At 38.9% G+C, this 16,964-nt stretch overlaps 4 protein-coding genes and 2 pseudogenes across 4 annotated transcripts; 2 read left to right on the plus strand and 4 right to left on the minus strand.

Annotated features, from left to right (window-relative positions):
• Nucleotides 1-1,680: 1,680 nt before the first annotated feature.
• Nucleotides 1,681-2,175, minus strand: LOC146658776 (hepcidin-like). The gene is made up of 3 exons (XM_085421757.1): nt 2,089-2,175; nt 1,913-1,990; nt 1,681-1,776 (listed from the first exon to the last, which is right to left on the minus strand). Exons 1-3 carry the CDS (start codon nt 2,173-2,175, stop codon nt 1,681-1,683), a joined length of 261 nt encoding a protein of 86 aa, XP_085277883.1.
• A 490-nt stretch (nt 2,176-2,665) lies between these two features.
• Nucleotides 2,666-3,209, plus strand: LOC146658777 (hepcidin-like; annotated as a pseudogene).
• A 3,065-nt stretch (nt 3,210-6,274) lies between these two features.
• Nucleotides 6,275-7,257, minus strand: LOC146658778 (uncharacterized). The gene is made up of 2 exons (XM_085421759.1): nt 7,218-7,257; nt 6,275-7,125 (listed from the first exon to the last, which is right to left on the minus strand). The coding sequence occupies exons 1-2, from the start codon at nt 7,255-7,257 to the stop codon at nt 6,275-6,277; spliced, it is 891 nt and encodes a 296-aa protein (XP_085277885.1).
• A 2,363-nt stretch (nt 7,258-9,620) lies between these two features.
• On the minus strand, nt 9,621-10,115 carry LOC146658779 (hepcidin-like). Its single transcript, XM_085421760.1, has 3 exons — nt 10,029-10,115; nt 9,853-9,930; nt 9,621-9,716 (listed from the first exon to the last, which is right to left on the minus strand). Exons 1-3 carry the CDS (start codon nt 10,113-10,115, stop codon nt 9,621-9,623), a joined length of 261 nt encoding a protein of 86 aa, XP_085277886.1.
• A 490-nt stretch (nt 10,116-10,605) lies between these two features.
• On the plus strand, nt 10,606-11,117 carry LOC146658780 (hepcidin-like; annotated as a pseudogene).
• A 3,077-nt stretch (nt 11,118-14,194) lies between these two features.
• On the minus strand, nt 14,195-15,177 carry LOC146658781 (uncharacterized). The gene is made up of 2 exons (XM_085421761.1): nt 15,138-15,177; nt 14,195-15,045 (listed from the first exon to the last, which is right to left on the minus strand). The coding sequence occupies exons 1-2, from the start codon at nt 15,175-15,177 to the stop codon at nt 14,195-14,197; spliced, it is 891 nt and encodes a 296-aa protein (XP_085277887.1).
• Nucleotides 15,178-16,964: the final 1,787 nt, after the last annotated feature.

The raw sequence follows: 16,964 nt of genomic DNA on the forward strand, positions 1-16,964 counted from the left end.
TATAATTTGTCAAATATTACAACAGCTGACAAATAGTTAAGTCTTCATTTGTTTTCCTGAATAATAGAGCCACATCATCCTCTCTATGATGTAAAATATAGTCTAGACTTGCACAATGTAAAGTACAGAAATACTGTCCTGGCAGGCAGGAAAATCAGGCTTTATATTTAAGTAAATGATCTTAAGTCTATAAAATGAAATTTGAACTTACTTTAGTTCTTGGTAAGTTACAGAGCAGTTAATCCTCAGGGAAATGTAGAAATTTCACTAAATAGTCGTCTTCCTTCATACGGTTGCAGTGTCTCTTCAGTTGTGTTTTCATATGCTGATGTTTTCATTCAAAACATGTTTAAATGCTGCGATGCCATTCTAGCATCATAGACTGCGGAATGTACATAGATTATTTTTACATCAAGTTGTATGCACAGATTTTGATATCTTTTATATGGAGACAAAAAATACTTAAGACAGAAGTGAATCTTAAAAACTAAAGCAGTCAATGTGTGTTTTTTTTTATTCTAATAGTTACTGTAAAGTTCTACTCTAAGAGATTCATCTTGGCCTTTATGCAGGGTTAAAGCTCAATAATGAGGACACACACAAAATATAATACATTTCTTTATGATTGTTAGGCAAAAACAAAGAGAACCCAAAGCTATCAAAACATATATCCACAGTCTTATTCTTGCTCTGCTCCCTAATTTTCCCCTGGAGGCATCACTATGGCAACAAAACAACATGCATTAAATGACGTTCCAAACAACAACAACCAAACTGTTTTCAGTGCTTAATATTTAACATGTCTTCATTATAAACTGTATTTGTGCAAATCAGTGAGGTTGATGTGCACAAGCTGGGATTCAGACTTCGGAGGGTTAATCCAAAAATTAGGTTTACATTGTTGTTCATGACAGTGCAGATTTCTGACGTTTTGTGTGCTTTAAGCATTTAACAATTTGATTATTTTCTAACAAAAAACAGTGTGAAACTCAAGTTACACTTGTGTTTGTAAATGAACTGCCCCATGTCGTGTAGCTTTCTGGATTTTATACTTATTGGGCTACATCTTTATTTATTACACAGGCTATACAGTACATAACATCAAAACTCACATGTTTTATCTAACTAAAGTGTTTAATTATGTGGGCTACAGACAATAATCAAGTTATGGACTCTATTTATATGAAAAATGTATATATTTACTGCATTTGAATCATTTTAACCATATGTAACCAACTGCGTATGTGTTTGAAATAAAAATAGAATATTTTGGAGAGTCTCCCCTCAAAGTCAGAACACTTTGGTGTTTGGTTAAATTGTGATTTTGAATCAGTTACAGGGGTTACTGTGATCATGAATGCTTTTCTCTCTATGTGTTAACACTGTCCAGGATATACCCTGCCTGTAGCCCTATGGCAGCTTTGATGGATGAATTGATGGATGGACGGTGCATAGCAGTCAGTTTTACAAATGTAACAAAGGAAAATACGACATTTAAAATGACAACAAAAATCCACATTATATCTACATGACCATAAAGTTTATTGTGATAAACTGTGCAATACAAGCACGTGGTTGAGGCAGTAACTGAGGACACAATGTTACTAAAACAGTAGAATCTCACACATTAACTGTGACATACAGTTTGTTAATGCTGAGTGGTTGTTGGAGCAGGAATCCTCAGAACCTGCAGCAAACTCCACAGATACCGGGGGTGCAGCAGCCACAGCAAAAGCGACACTTGATGCCACGCTTGTGTCTGGTGTTATACAGCGTCTGTAGGAAACACAAGAGACATGAGCACAGAGTTCATCTGCAGCAGCATCACTGCTCTTTATTTTCACCTGCTCTAACAAACACTTTCATTTAGCTGAAGTAATTTGGCCACCTTCACTCAGTTAGTGTTACTTACCTTCCATGAGTCCACTAATATCTGCTCATGTGCTGCTGCTGGATAGTCCATGCTCATTGGCTCCTCCAGCTCCTGCTCCTGTTAATGAATTGAGTGCAGTAGAAACCACATTGTAGCACTGAAACAAACATTTGCAGCTTGTAAGCTAATACACTTGGTTAAAGTCAAGTTCTTACTTCAGTGACTGGGACAGCAGAGCTCTGCTGAACACAAATGAATGTGGGCACGACGGCCACTGCAACTGCAACACTGAACGTCTTCATCTTAGGAAGCTTTGAGAGGCTCAAGTTCGACTCTTTCTCCTGGTCCGGATGATTGTTGTGAGCTGAGTCCTTCTGTCTGATGGTTAATGTGTGCAGAAGTGCTGATATTTATACTGATTTGGGCCCCTGCTGCCTTGTCACTCACAGCTCTTACTCTACCTGATTTCAGGAACATTGCAAAACTCCATATTTTCCTGTGCTATGAAATTGTAGGAATGGAAAATTCCTGAGGAAGGAGAAAATCTGTACTTTTCTCAGTCGGCATGAACTTTGACCTTCGGATGTTTAACTATATGGGTTTTCCCTGTCCTATTGATGCAAGCCTGTTCCCGACAGTAGTTTCTGTACTCTAAGTGACGAGGCAGCAGTGGAGCAAATGAGTATAAATACCAGCACCGTTTCCCTCAGTCAACCATCACAAAGGCGCTGACAAGAGTCAACGAGAGAGTCAAAGGATCTGACCACCTTAAACCACTCAAACCTCCTGAAGATGGAGACGTTCAGCGTTGCAGTTGCAGTGGCCGTTGCACTCATGTGTGCATTCAGCAGAGCTCTGCCACATTTGCTGAGGTTACATACTGTGTTAAATTCATGTAATGTGCTTCTTCTGCATGAATTTGTTGTGAAGATGCTAAGATCTGTTTTCTTTCTCTACAGATACGAGAACTGCAAGAGCTACAAGAGGCTGTGAGCACTGACAGTCCAGCTGCTGAACATCAGGAGGTATCAGCTGACTCATGGGTGGTGAGTTTACTTCAATAAATGAATGAAGACAGTAATTGTGAGATCTCTCAAATGCAGGGAGATGTTTAAAATAAACTGTGCACTCACAACTTTTCATAAAATTAGAAACAATGAAGTGACTTGCAGCTGAAGATAAACTCTCTGCTCTTCTCCTCTTTCACACAGATGCCGTACCACAGACAGAAGCGTGGCATGAAGTGTCGCTTTTGCTGCGGCTGCTGCAATGCTGGTGTCTGTGGATTGTGCTGCAGATTCTGAGAATATCTACCTGCGATTCTCACATCAACCACTAAGTATAGACTGTTATACATGAAATGATTTGACTGCTTAGCATTTGTTAAAGTCTGACAGTGTTTCTTCATCTGGTCATCCTGCTGTATCAGTGAACAGTGTACCAAGCATTTGGAACTACAGTATGTTATTATATTAAAAAGTTCAGAGTCACTATACTACAACATGTGCTGTCTGTTTCTGTTTCTGTCTGACAAGAATTAAACATTAATGGAAACCAGTGACATGAAGCTCCTGATGTACAGTTTTTGTGCTGATGTCAGTTAAGAGTTGTTGCCTCATACTCTTGCCCATGTCGTATGTGGTACAACCTGTTAATAGAGCCAAGCCATTGATAGCAAAAGTAAAGTGAGCATATTTTCCCATATTTGTAATTATATGAGTGGGGAGCATCTCATCATCATTCAATTTTACCACTAATTATGACAAAAATGCAGTAATGTACAATAGCTTTGAGCTGATGGACTGGTTCATTGGTTATTTGAAAGTTAAACCAAGCATACTTTTTTTTAAAGAATGTAGAAGTGTTAGATAATGTTTCCTAGAAACACTTTCTATACAAGTTCATTCATAAATGTTTTAGACAACCTTATCTCGACAACCTTTCACTGAATTTATTTGGAGGTGTTTTCACGGTGTGCATATGAAGTTTCTAAGCTGCATGATTAATGCAGGAATCCCTCACACAGAAGAAAAAGAGAGAATAGAAAGATTTGCGTACAGCAGAAATTTGATACTGGACATAATAATAGAAAACATCTCAACAATACTGAGAGACGTTGCACTGTGGTGAAACTGTAAAGTAGGTGTAACACTGTGTAATGCTGTTTCAGATAATATCTGTACTGTATGTGCGCTGCATCCGTTCTGCAGAACATTTAAGCAAAATATTTCACGACACTTCAAAAAAAGCTAGAGTAGCTGTATCATGTGGATGTAGCGTATCACAAACAGGCTCAAAGCCAGTACAACCAAACGTGATCAAACGTCAGGCCAAGGTGGAACTGATTCCTATCTTCTGTAACTTCTACAACACTGTCCAATAGAGACACATGAATGAAATGCAGTGTCGTTAAAAACACTGATGATTTTTTTTCATATTCTTCATTTTAAGAATTTAATATATTTACATCAGAATAAACTTTTAGGCATTACGCTGACTGATTGATGCAGAATTCCCGTTGGACTGTTCCCATCACGACCCAGGTGATCAGTCTCTCGATAGCTTTTCCTCTGGTTCCTGCTCTCTGCTGACACTCCTAGCTGCAGCCACGTTCTCCATTCCATCTCTTTAAACAAATTCTTATAAATAGTTTAACCATGTGCATTTAGTTCAGTATTACCTGTTGCCTGTGTCCTTGTCTTTTGGGAAAATACTTTACACAAATAATGGCTCAAAAAGGATTCCTTTTTTTTACTGTGCTGCAATTGATTACTGGATTATTTGTACCATTAATTAGTGTCAACTAATTTTTATTCAGTCTCCACATAGGATATGCTTGTGAAGATGGAATATGGGGGAGAGCAGAAGTGCGTTGAAGTTCCACAAAGGGATGAATGAAGGACATGCATATTGTATTGAAGAAATAAGTAATGAGAATGCTGTTATTTGCATTTACCAGCTCACCTATGTCAGACCTTTTAATAAACAAAATTCTAATGAAAGTGAGAACATGTACACTGTTACATCTTTCAGAAAATGTTTTGAAATTGTGGTGCACAATTCAGAATAAATGTTTTTCAAAAACCATTGCGTCTTTTTAGTAAATGTTTATTTCCAAAAGAAATTTCTAGAAGTTCAGAACAGTAAAATTCCCGCTTTTTAGAATGAATTAGAAGATAACTCTTACGTAGTTAAACTAAAATACTCTTTTGAGAGTTAATATATAAACTCTTAACACCAAGTGTTAAATTATCAACTCCAGACAGATTTGGTGTTTAACACTAAATCAGAGTTAACGTACCAACTCTCCAAAAAGAGTTAAATTTTAAATTCAATTCAATTTTTTTTATATAGTGCCAAATCACAGTAACAGTCACCTCAAGGTGCTTTATATTGTAAGGTATACTTACAAAGAAAAACCCAACAATCAAATGACCCCCTATGAGCAAGCACTTTGGCGACAGTGGGAAGGAAAAACTCCCTTTTAACAGGAAGAAACCTCCAGCAGAACCAGGCTCAGGGAGGGGCGGCCATCTGCTGCGACCGGTTGGGGAGGGGGAAGGAAAACAGGATAAAGACATTCTGTGGAAGAGAGCCAGAGGTTAACAACAAGTACAATTCAGTGCAGAGAGGTCTATTAACACATAGTGGGTGAAGAAGAAACACCCAGTGCATCATGGGAATCCCCCAGCAGCCTACGCCTAATGCTGGACATACACTGTGCGATTTTTGGCCCATTTTGAGCCGATTTTTCAGTCGTGCAACTGTTTTGGGGATCGACCCGAGTTTGGCCTTAATCGTGTGTCGTGCATCGTATACATGGGGTAACGAGAAGTGATTAACACCTCACGATCAGCTCCTGATCATCAGTCATTTGGTCGTAAGAAAATCAAACCTGTTTGAAATCCTGTCGGCCGTCGTGAGGGTGTCAACGCAGCGTCTCTCACTGCGCACGCGCAAACACAGAGATGAAAGCGAAAAGACAGAACAGCACGGCAGTGCAGCGTGTGATCCGGACACAAGCGATGGAGGCACAACTTGTAGAACTGCCAAGCTCATCCGAGCCTTTTCGATGTGACTTCACAAAATTATCGCGACCACAACAACCGTGAAAATAGTGTAAAATTTTGTGTTATAACCTTCATGCTATGGACGAACAGTGTGAGCACTCAGGTTGCACAGAGCATCGGGCCGTATAGTATGAGACCCTGCATCGTGACCTACGAACTTCTAACCCCTACGAGTCAATCGGAGAGTTTGAACAGGAGCTGAATAACGCGACTGAAAAAATTGCACAGTGTATGCCCAACTTATGGCAGCAAAACCAAGGGAGGATTCAGGGTCACCTGAGTAGGCCATCAGCCTACTAAAAGGATACAGAAAAATCACGTTGAAATAGTGTTAGTTGTCATCACAGGTGCTGGTGGACTCATTTGAACACCTCCGAAATTTGCAAACGCGCAAGCATTCCTCTTCTTCTTCCAAATCCTCTCTGGACCTTTTCCTCGAGCCTCCAGTTTCATGGTTGTCAGTCTCTTCATGGGCATCTTCAAAGAGTTCATCACTACTGCTCTCAGAGTGATCATACACAATTGAGCTGGTCCCCGAATCAGAGTTTGCGAGCCTGGATCTTTTGCTATTAGGCTCTTCTTCATCTCCATCTTCCTTTCTGGACCTTTTCGTGGATCCAACAGACAGCGGTACCTCATCAGCAATATTACCAAGATGAGGACAGCCCTCGCTATCAGTATCACAGGCAGAGATGAAGTCAGAGTCATCATCAGAAAACTCCTCGCTCCATCTGATTCTTTTGTTGGGCTCCACATCTTCCACATCCATCTCTCTAGACCTCTTCCTGGATACACCTGGCTGAGGATCCTCTTCTGGGATGTACGGGTGAACATCCTCACAGTCTTCAAATGCCTCATCAGAATCGTCATTTTCAATGCCGACAACAACAACAGCATTATGATCATCATGCAGTTCATTGTTGTCAACATTGGCATCATTGTCTCTCACATTAATATTGTGATTGTTTACATTGTTGACATTGCCGTCATTGACATTGTGAAAGTCAATATATAAGACATCATATCGATCCTCTAATTCATCTAGTATCTCAGTCAGCCTCCAAAAAAAGATATCATAGAGAGTAACATAAAGTCTTTCCAGTAAACCCCAGATTCCACCAACAGGTTCGTAAGCTGGCTCCTGATCTCCTCTTGGAAACATTTCTGGGTTAACCTGTCGGCCTGCAAGATCATTTTATCTTTTAATTAGCATTCATAAACATCTGCTGAAAATCAGTTTTTCATCAATTTTACGACTGAGTGCATGTGCTTACCATTACGGTTATTTTGTGACCCATCTCCGCTTCCATTCATTTTGACTACAAGGAACAGAAAACAACAATGATCACTAAACAACTCAGAATGTTCAGCGAATTTGCTTTTTTTGTGATAACTTTAGGCTACGTCCACACGTACACGGGCACTTTTGTAAACGGAAATTTTCCTTTTTCGTTTAAAAAAAATCCCGTCCACATGTGCAGTTTTGAAAAAATATCTCCTTCCACATGTAAACCCTAAAAACAAAGTCAGGAATATGCCAAATCCTAACCGTGTAGAAATGTTGGCCAATCAGAAGTCTAGAAGCCTGGGAGGAAAACCTCACAAAACCTTACATACTATACTTCTGAAAGGTTTTTGTCTTTTTCTGGAAAGGCAGCTAATGTTGTGTTACTTTCAAGTGCCTTCATCATTTCAAATGTTAATAGCTAAAGACAGCATTTTGGCTGGTATAGACTCACAACTTTGGAATGGACAAAATGCATATAGCATACATGAATGTAAATTTTTTAAATTACATTTATTGCAAACCGACGTCAGGATTTGTGTTGTGAGAGCGTCTGTGTTGAATGATGCTCACTCTGATGCCTCTGTCTTTCTAAATGGAGGGACAGTAACTGCGTGTGTTTGTGTAAGCGTGTAAAAACTGCAGATACTAAGATTAACAGCAGAGCTTCTGTCACTCTAAGATATGATTAAGAACATTTTCTAATTTATGTATAATTTGTCAAATATTACAACAGCTGACAAATAGTTAAGTCTTCATTTGTTTTCCTGAATAATAGAGCCACATCATCCTCTCTATGATGTAAAATATAGTCTAGACTTGCACAATGTAAAGTACAGAAATACTGTCCTGGCAGGCAGGAAAATCAGGCTTTATATTTAAGTAAATGATCTTAAGTCTATAAAATGAAATTTGAACTTACTTTAGTTCTTGGTAAGTTACAGAGCAGTTAATCCTCAGGGAAATGTAGAAATTTCACTAAATAGTCGTCTTCCTTCATACGGTTGCAGTGTCTCTTCAGTTGTGTTTTCATATGCTGATGTTTTCATTCAAAACATGTTTAAATGCTGCGATGCCATTCTAGCATCATAGACTGCGGAATGTACATAGATTATTTTTACATCAAGTTGTATGCACAGATTTTGATATCTTTTATATGGAGACAAAAAATACTTAAGACAGAAGTGAATCTTAAAAACTAAAGCAGTCAATGTGTGTTTTTTTTTTATTCTAATAGTTACTGTAAAGTTCTACTCTAAGAGATTCATCTTGGCCTTTATGCAGGGTTAAAGCTCAATAATGAGGACACACACAAAATATAATACATTTCTTTATGATTGTTAGGCAAAAACAAAGAGAACCCAAAGCTATCAAAACATATATCCACAGTCTTATTCTTGCTCTGCTCCCTAATTTTCCCCTGGAGGCATCACTATGGCAACAAAACAACATGCATTAAATGACGTTCCAAACAACAACAACCAAACTGTTTTCAGTGCTTAATATTTAACATGTCTTCATTATAAACTGTATTTGTGCAAATCAGTGAGGTTGATGTGCACAAGCTGGGATTCAGACTTCGGAGGGTTAATCCAAAAATTAGGTTTACATTGTTGTTCATGACAGTGCAGATTTCTGACGTTTTGTGTGCTTTAAGCATTTAACAATTTGATTATTTTCTAACAAAAAACAGTGTGAAACTCAAGTTACACTTGTGTTTGTAAATGAACTGCCCCATGTCGTGTAGCTTTCTGGATTTTATACTTATTGGGCTACATCTTTATTTATTACACAGGCTATACAGTACATAACATCAAAACTCACATGTTTTATCTAACTAAAGTGTTTAATTATGTGGGCTACAGACAATAATCAAGTTATGGACTCTATTTATATGAAAAATGTATATATTTACTGCATTTGAATCATTTTAACCATATGTAACCAACTGCGTATGTGTTTGAAATAAAAATAGAATATTTTGGAGAGTCTCCCCTCAAAGTCAGAACACTTTGGTGTTTGGTTAAATTGTGATTTTGAATCAGTTACAGGGGTTACTGTGATCATGAATGCTTTTCTCTCTATGTGTTAACACTGTCCAGGATATACCCTGCCTGTAGCCCTATGGCAGCTTTGATGGATGAATTGATGGATGGACGGTGCATAGCAGTCAGTTTTACAAATGTAACAAAGGAAAATACGACATTTAAAATGACAACAAAAATCCACATTATATCTACATGACCATAACGTTTATTGTGATAAACTGTGCAATACAAGCACGTGGTTGAGGCAGTAACTGAGGACACAATGTTACTAAAACAGTATAATCTCACACATTAACTGTGACATACAGTTTGTTAATGCTGAGTGGTTGTTGGAGCAGGAATCCTCAGAACCTGCAGCAAACTCCACAGATACCGGGGGTGCAGCAGCCACAGCAAAAGCGACACTTGATGCCACGCTTGTGTCTGCTGTTATACAGCGTCTGTAGGAAACACAAGAGACATGAGCACAGAGTTCATCTGCAGCAGCATCACTGCTCTTTATTTTCACCTGCTCTAACAAACACTTTCATTTAGCTGAAGTAATTTGGCCACCTTCACTCAGTTAGTGTTACTTACCTTCCATGAGTCCACTAATATCTGCTCATGTGCTGCTGCTGGATAGTCCATGCTCATTGGCTCCTCCAGCTCCTGCTCCTGTTAATGAATTGAGTGCAGTAGAAACCACATTGTAGCACTGAAACAAACATTTGCAGCTTGTAAGCTAATACACTTGGTTAAAGTCAAGTTCTTACTTCAGTGACTGGGACAGCAGAGCTCTGCTGAACACAAATGAATGTGGGCACGACGGCCACTGCAACTGCAACACTGAACGTCTTCATCTTAGGAAGCTTTGAGAGGCTCAAGTTCGACTCTTTCTCCTGGTCCGGATGATTGTTGTGAGCTGAGTCCTTCTGTCTGATGGTTAATGTGTGCAGAAGTGCTGATATTTATACTGATTTGGGCCCCTGCTGCCTTGTCACTCACAGCTCTTACTCTACCTGATTTCAGGAACATTGCAAAACTCCATATTTTCCTGTGCTATGAAATTGTAGGAATGGAAAATTCCTGAGGAAGGAGAAAATCTGTACTTTTCTCAGTCGGCATGAACTTTGACCTTCGGATGTTTAACTATATGGGTTTTCCCTGTCCTATTGATGCAAGCCTGTTCCCGACAGTAGTTTCTGTACTCTAAGTGACGAGGCAGCAGTGGAGCAAATGAGTATAAATACCAGCACCGTTTCCCTCAGTCAACCATCACGAAGGAGCTGACAAGAGTCAACGAGAGAGTCAAAGGATCTGACCACCTTAAACCACTCAAACCTCCTGAAGATGGAGACGTTCAGCGTTGCAGTTGCAGTGGCCGTTGCACTCATGTGTGCATTCAGCAGAGCTCTGCCACATTTGCTGAGGTTACATACTGTGTTAAATTCATGTAATGTGCTTCTTCTGCATGAATTTGTTGTGAAGATGCTAAGATCTGTTTTCTTTCTCTACAGATACGAGAACTGCAAGAGCTACAAGAGGCTGTGAGCACTGACAGTCCAGCTGCTGAACATCAGGAGGTATCAGCTGACTCATGGGTGGTGAGTTTACTTCAATAAATGAATGAAGACAGTAATTGTGAGATCTCTCAAATGCAGGGAGATGTTTAAAATAAACTGTGCACTCACAACTTTTCATAAAATTAGAAACAATGAAGTGACTTGCAGCTGAAGATAAACTCTCTGCTCTTCTCCTCTTTCACACAGATGCCGTACCACAGACAGAAGTGTGGCATGAAGTGTCGCTTTTGCTGCGGCTGCTGCAATGCTGGTGTCTGTGGATTGTGCTGCAGATTCTGAGAATATCTACCTGCGATTCTCACATCAACCACTAAGTATAGACTGTTATACATGAAATGATTTGACTGCTTAGCATTTGTTAAAGTCTGACAGTGTTTCTTCATCTGGTCATCCTGCTGTATCAGTGAACAGTGTACCAAGCATTTGGAACTACAGTATGTTATTATATTAAAAAGTTCAGAGTCACTATACTACAACATGTGCTGTCTGTTTCTGTTTCTGTCTGACAAGAATTAAACATTAATGGAAACCAGTGACATGAAGCTCCTGATGTACAGTTTTTGTGCTGATGTCAGTTAAGAGTTGTTGCCTCATACTCTTGCCCATGTCGTATGTGGTACAACCTGTTAATAGAGCCAAGCCATTGATAGCAAAAGTAAAGTGAGCATATTTTCCCATATTTGTAATTATATGAGTGGGGAGCATCTCATCATCATTCAATTTTACCACTAATTATGACAAAAATGCAGTAATGTACAATAGCTTTGAGCTGATGGACTGGTTCATTGGTTATTTGAAAGTTAAACCAAGCATACTTTTTTTTAAAGAATGTAGAAGTGTTAGATAATGTTTCCTAGAAACACTTTCTATACAAGTTCATTCATAAATGTTTTAGACAACCTTATCTCGACAACCTTTCACTGAATTTATTTGGAGGTGTTTTCACGGTGTGCATATGAAGTTTCTAAGCTGCATGATTAATGCAGGAATCCCTCACACAGAAGAAAAAGAGAGAATAGAAAGATTTGCGTACAGCAGAAATTTGATACTGGACATAATAATAGAAAACATCTCAACAATACTGAGAGACGTTGCACTGTGGTGAAACTGTAAAGTAGGTGTAACACTGTGTAATGCTGTTTCAGATAATATCTGTACTGTATGTGCGCTGCATCCGTTCTGCAGAACATTTAAGCAAAATATTTCACGACACTTCAAAAAAAGCTAGAGTAGCTGTATCATGTGGATGTAGCGTATCACAAACAGGCTCAAAGCCAGTACAACCAAACGTGATCAAACGTCAGGCCAAGGTGGAACTGATTCCTATCTTCTGTAACTTCTACAACACTGTCCAATAGAGACACATGAATGAAATGCAGTGTCGTTAAAAACACTGATGATTTTTTTTCATATTCTTCATTTTAAGAATTTAATATATTTACATCAGAATAAACTTTTAGGCATTACGCTGACTGATTGATGCAGAATTCCCGTTGGACTGTTCCCATCACGACCCAGGTGATCAGTCTCTCGATAGCTTTTCCTCTGGTTCCTGCTCTCTGCTGACACTCCTAGCTGCAGCCACGTTCTCCATTCCATCTCTTTAAACAAATTCTTATAAATAGTTTAACCATGTGCATTTAGTTCAGTATTACCTGTTGCCTGTGTCCTTGTCTTTTGGGAAAATACTTTACACAAATAATGGCTCAAAAAGGATTCCTTTTTTTTACTGTGCTGCAATTGATTACTGGATTATTTGTACCATTAATTAGTGTCAACTAATTTTTATTCAGTCTCCACATAGGATATTCTTGTGAAGATGGAATATGGGGGAGAGCAGAAGTGCGTTGAAGTTCCACAAAGGGATGAATGAAGGACATGCATATTGTATTGAAGAAATAAGTGATGAGAATGCTGTTATTTGCATTTACCATGTCAGACCTTTTGATAAACAAAATTCTAATGAAAGTGAGAACATGTATACTGTTACATCTTTCAGAAAATGTTTTGAAATTGTGGTGCACAGTTCAGAATAAATGTTTTTCAAAAACCATTGCGTCTTTTTAGTAAATGTTTATTTCCAAAAGAAATTTCTAGAAGTTCAGAACAGTAAAATTCCCACTTTTTAGAATGAATTAGAAGATAACTCTTACGTAGTTAAACTAAAATACTCTTTTGAGAGTTAATATATAAACTCTTAACACCAAGTGTTAAATTATCAACTCCAGACAGATTTGGTGTTTAACACTAAATCAGAGTTAACGTACCAACTCTCCAAAAAGAGTTAAATTTTAAATTCAATTCAATTTTTTTTATATAGTGCCAAATCACAGTAACAGTCACCTCAAGGTGCTTTATATTGTAAGGTATACTTACAAAGAAAAACCCAACAATCAAATGACCCCCTATGAGCAAGCACTTTGGCGACAGTGGGAAGGAAAAACTCCCTTTTAACAGGAAGAAACCTCCAGCAGAACCAGGCTCAGGGAGGGGCGGCCATCTGCTGCGACCGGTTGGGGAGGGGGAAGGAAAACAGGATAAAGACATTCTGTGGAAGAGAGCCAGAGGTTAACAACAAGTACAATTCAGTGCAGAGAGGTCTATTAACACATAGTGGGTGAAGAAGAAACACCCAGTGCATCATGGGAATCCCCCAGCAGCCTACGCCTAATGCTGGACATACACTGTGCGATTTTTGGCCCATTTTGAGCCGATTTTTCAGTCGTGCAACTGTTTTGGGGATCGACCCGAGTTTGGCCTTAATCGTGTGTCGTGCATCGTATACATGGGGTAACGAGAAGTGATTAACACCTCACGATCAGCTCCTGATCATCAGTCATTTGGTCGTAAGAAAATCAAACCTGTTTGAGGGTCGTGAGGGTGTCAACGCAGCGTCTCTCACTGCGCACGCGCAAACACAGAGATGAAAGCGAAAAGACAGAACAGCACGGCAGTGCAGCGTGTGATCCGGACACAAGCGATGGAGGCACAACTTGTAGAACTGCCAAGCTCATCCGAGCCTTTTCGATGTGACTTCACAAAATTATCGCGACCACAACAACCGTGAAAATAGTGTAAAATTTTGTGTTATAACCTTCATGCTATGGACGAACAGTGTGAGCACTCAGGTTGCACAGAGCATCGGGCCGTATAGTATGAGACCCTGCATCGTGACCTACGAACTTCTAACCCCTACGAGTCAATCGGAGAGTTTGAACAGGAGCTGAATAACGCGACTGAAAAAATTGCACAGTGTATGCCCAACTTATGGCAGCAAAACCATGGGAGGATTCAGGGTCACCTGAGTAGGCCATCAGCCTACTAAAAGGATACAGAAAAATCACGTTGAAATAGTGTTAGTTGTCATCACAGGTGCTGGTGGACTCAGTTGAACACCTCCGAAATTTGCAAACGCGCAAGCATTCCTCTTCTTCTTCCAAATCCTCTCTGGACCTTTTCCTCGAGCCTCCAGTTTCATGGTTGTCAGTCTCTTCATGGGCATCTTCAAAGAGTTCATCACTACTGCTCTCAGAGTGATCATACACAATTGAGCTGGTCCCCGAATCAGAGTTTGCGAGCCTGGATCTTTTGCTATTAGGCTCTTCTTCATCTCCATCTTCCTTTCTGGACCTTTTCGTGGATCCAACAGACAGCGGTACCTCATCAGCAAGATTACCAAGATGAGGACAGCCCTCGCTATCAGTATCACAGGCAGAGATGAAGTCAGAGTCATCATCAGAAAACTCCTCGCTCCATCTGATTCTTTTGTTGGGCTCCACATCTTCCACATCCATCTCTCTAGACCTCTTCCTGGATACACCTGGCTGAGGATCCTCTTCTGGGATGTACGGGTGAACATCCTCACAGTCTTCAAATGCCTCATCAGAATCGTCATTTTCAATGCCGACAACAACAACAGCATTATGATCATCATGCAGTTCATTGTTGTCAACATTGGCATCATTGTCTCTCACATTAATATTGTGATTGTTTACATTGTTGACATTGCCGTCATTGACATTGTGAAAGTCAATATATAAGACATCATATCGATCCTCTAATTCATCTAGTATCTCAGTCAGCCTCCAAAAAAAGATATCATAGAGAGTAACATAAAGTCTTTCCAGTAAACCCCAGATTCCACCAACAGGTTCGTAAGCTGGCTCCTGATCTCCTCTTGGAAACATTTCTGGGTTAACCTGTCGGCCTGCAAGATCATTTTATCTTTTAATTAGCATTCATAAACATCTGCTGAAAATCAGTTTTTCATCAATTTTACGACTGAGTGCATGTGCTTACCATTACGGTTATTTTGTGATCCATCTCCGCTTCCATTCATTTTGACTACAAGGAACAGAAAACAACAATGATCACTAAACAACTCAGAATGTTCAGCGAATTTGCTTTTTTTGTGATAACTTTAGGCTACGTCCACACGTACACGGGCACTTTTGTAAACGGAAATTTTCCTTTTTCGTTTAAAAAAAATCCCGTCCACATGTGCAGTTTTGAAAAAATATCTCCTTCCACATGTAAACCCTAAAAACAAAGTCAGGAACATGCCAAATCCTAACCGTGTAGAAATGTTGGCCAATCAGAAGTCTAGAAGCCTGGGAGGAAAACCTCACAAAACCTTACATACTATACTTCTGAAAGGTTTTTGTCTTTTTCTGGAAAGGCAGCTAATGTTGTGTTACTTTCAAGTGCCTTCATCATTTCAAATGTTAATAGCTAAAGACAGCATTTTGGCTGGTATAGACTCACAACTTTGGAATGGACAAAATGCATATAGCATACATGAATGTAAATTTTTTAAATTACATTTATTGCAAACCGACGTCAGGATTTGTGTTGTGAGAGCGTCTGTGTTGAATGATACTCACTCTGATGCCTCTGTCTTTCTAAATGGAGGGACAGTAACTGCGTGTGTTTGTGTAAGCGTGTAAAAACTGCAGATACTAAGATTAACAGCAGAGCTTCTGTCACTCTAAGATATGATTAAGAACATTTTCTAATTTATGTATAATTTGTCAAATATTACAACAGCTGACAAATAGTTAAGTCTTCATTTGTTTTCCTGAATAATAGAGCCACATCATCCTCTCTATGATGTAAAATATAGTCTAGACTTGCACAATGTAAAGTACAGAAATACTGTCCTGGCAGGCAGGAAAATCAGGCTTTATATTTAAGTAAATGATCTTAAGTCTATAAAATGAAATTTGAACTTACTTTAGTTCTTGGTAAGTTACAGAGCAGTTAATCCTCAGGGAAATGTAGAAATTTCACTAAATAGTCGTCTTCCTTCATACGGTTGCAGTGTCTCTTCAGTTGTGTTTTCATATGCTGATGTTTTCATTCAAAACATGTTTAAATGCTGCGATGCCATTCTAGCATCATAGACTGCGGAATGTACATAGATTATTTTTACATCAAGTTGTATGCACAGATTTTGATATCTTTTATATGGAGACAAAAAATACTTAAGACAGAAGTGAATCTTAAAAACTAAAGCAGTCAATGTGTGTTTTTTTTTTATTCTAATAGTTACTGTAAAGTTCTACTCTAAGAGATTCATCTTGGCCTTTATGCAGGGTTAAAGCTCAATAATGAGGACACACACAAAATATAATACATTTCTTTATGATTGTTAGGCAAAAACAAAGAGAACCCAAAGCTATCAAAACATATATCCACAGTCTTATTCTTGCTCTGCTCCCTAATTTTCCCCTGGAGGCATCACTATGGCAACAAAACAACATGCATTAAATGACGTTCCAAACAACAACAACCAAACTGTTTTCAGTGCTTAATATTTAACATGTCTTCATTATAAACTGTATTTGTGCAAATCAGTGAGGTTGATGTGCACAAGCTGGGATTCAGACTTCGGAGGGTTAATCCAAAAATTAGGTTTACATTGTTGTTCATGACAGTGCAGATTTCTGACGTTTTGTGTGCTTTAAGCATTTAACAATTTGATTATTTTCTAACAAAAAACAGTGTGAAACTCAAGTTACACTTGTGTTTGTAAATGAACTGCCCCATGTCGTGTAGCTTTCTGGATTTTATACTTATTGGGCTACATCTTTATTTATTACACAGGCTATACAGTACATAACATCA

The sequence above is a fragment of the Rhamphochromis longiceps genome, linkage group LG11 (genome assembly GCF_057381845.1).
Source record: "Rhamphochromis longiceps isolate RC_006_pf linkage group LG11, R_longiceps_female_GT1.1, whole genome shotgun sequence".
Lineage (NCBI taxonomy): Eukaryota > Metazoa > Chordata > Actinopteri > Cichliformes > Cichlidae > Rhamphochromis > Rhamphochromis longiceps.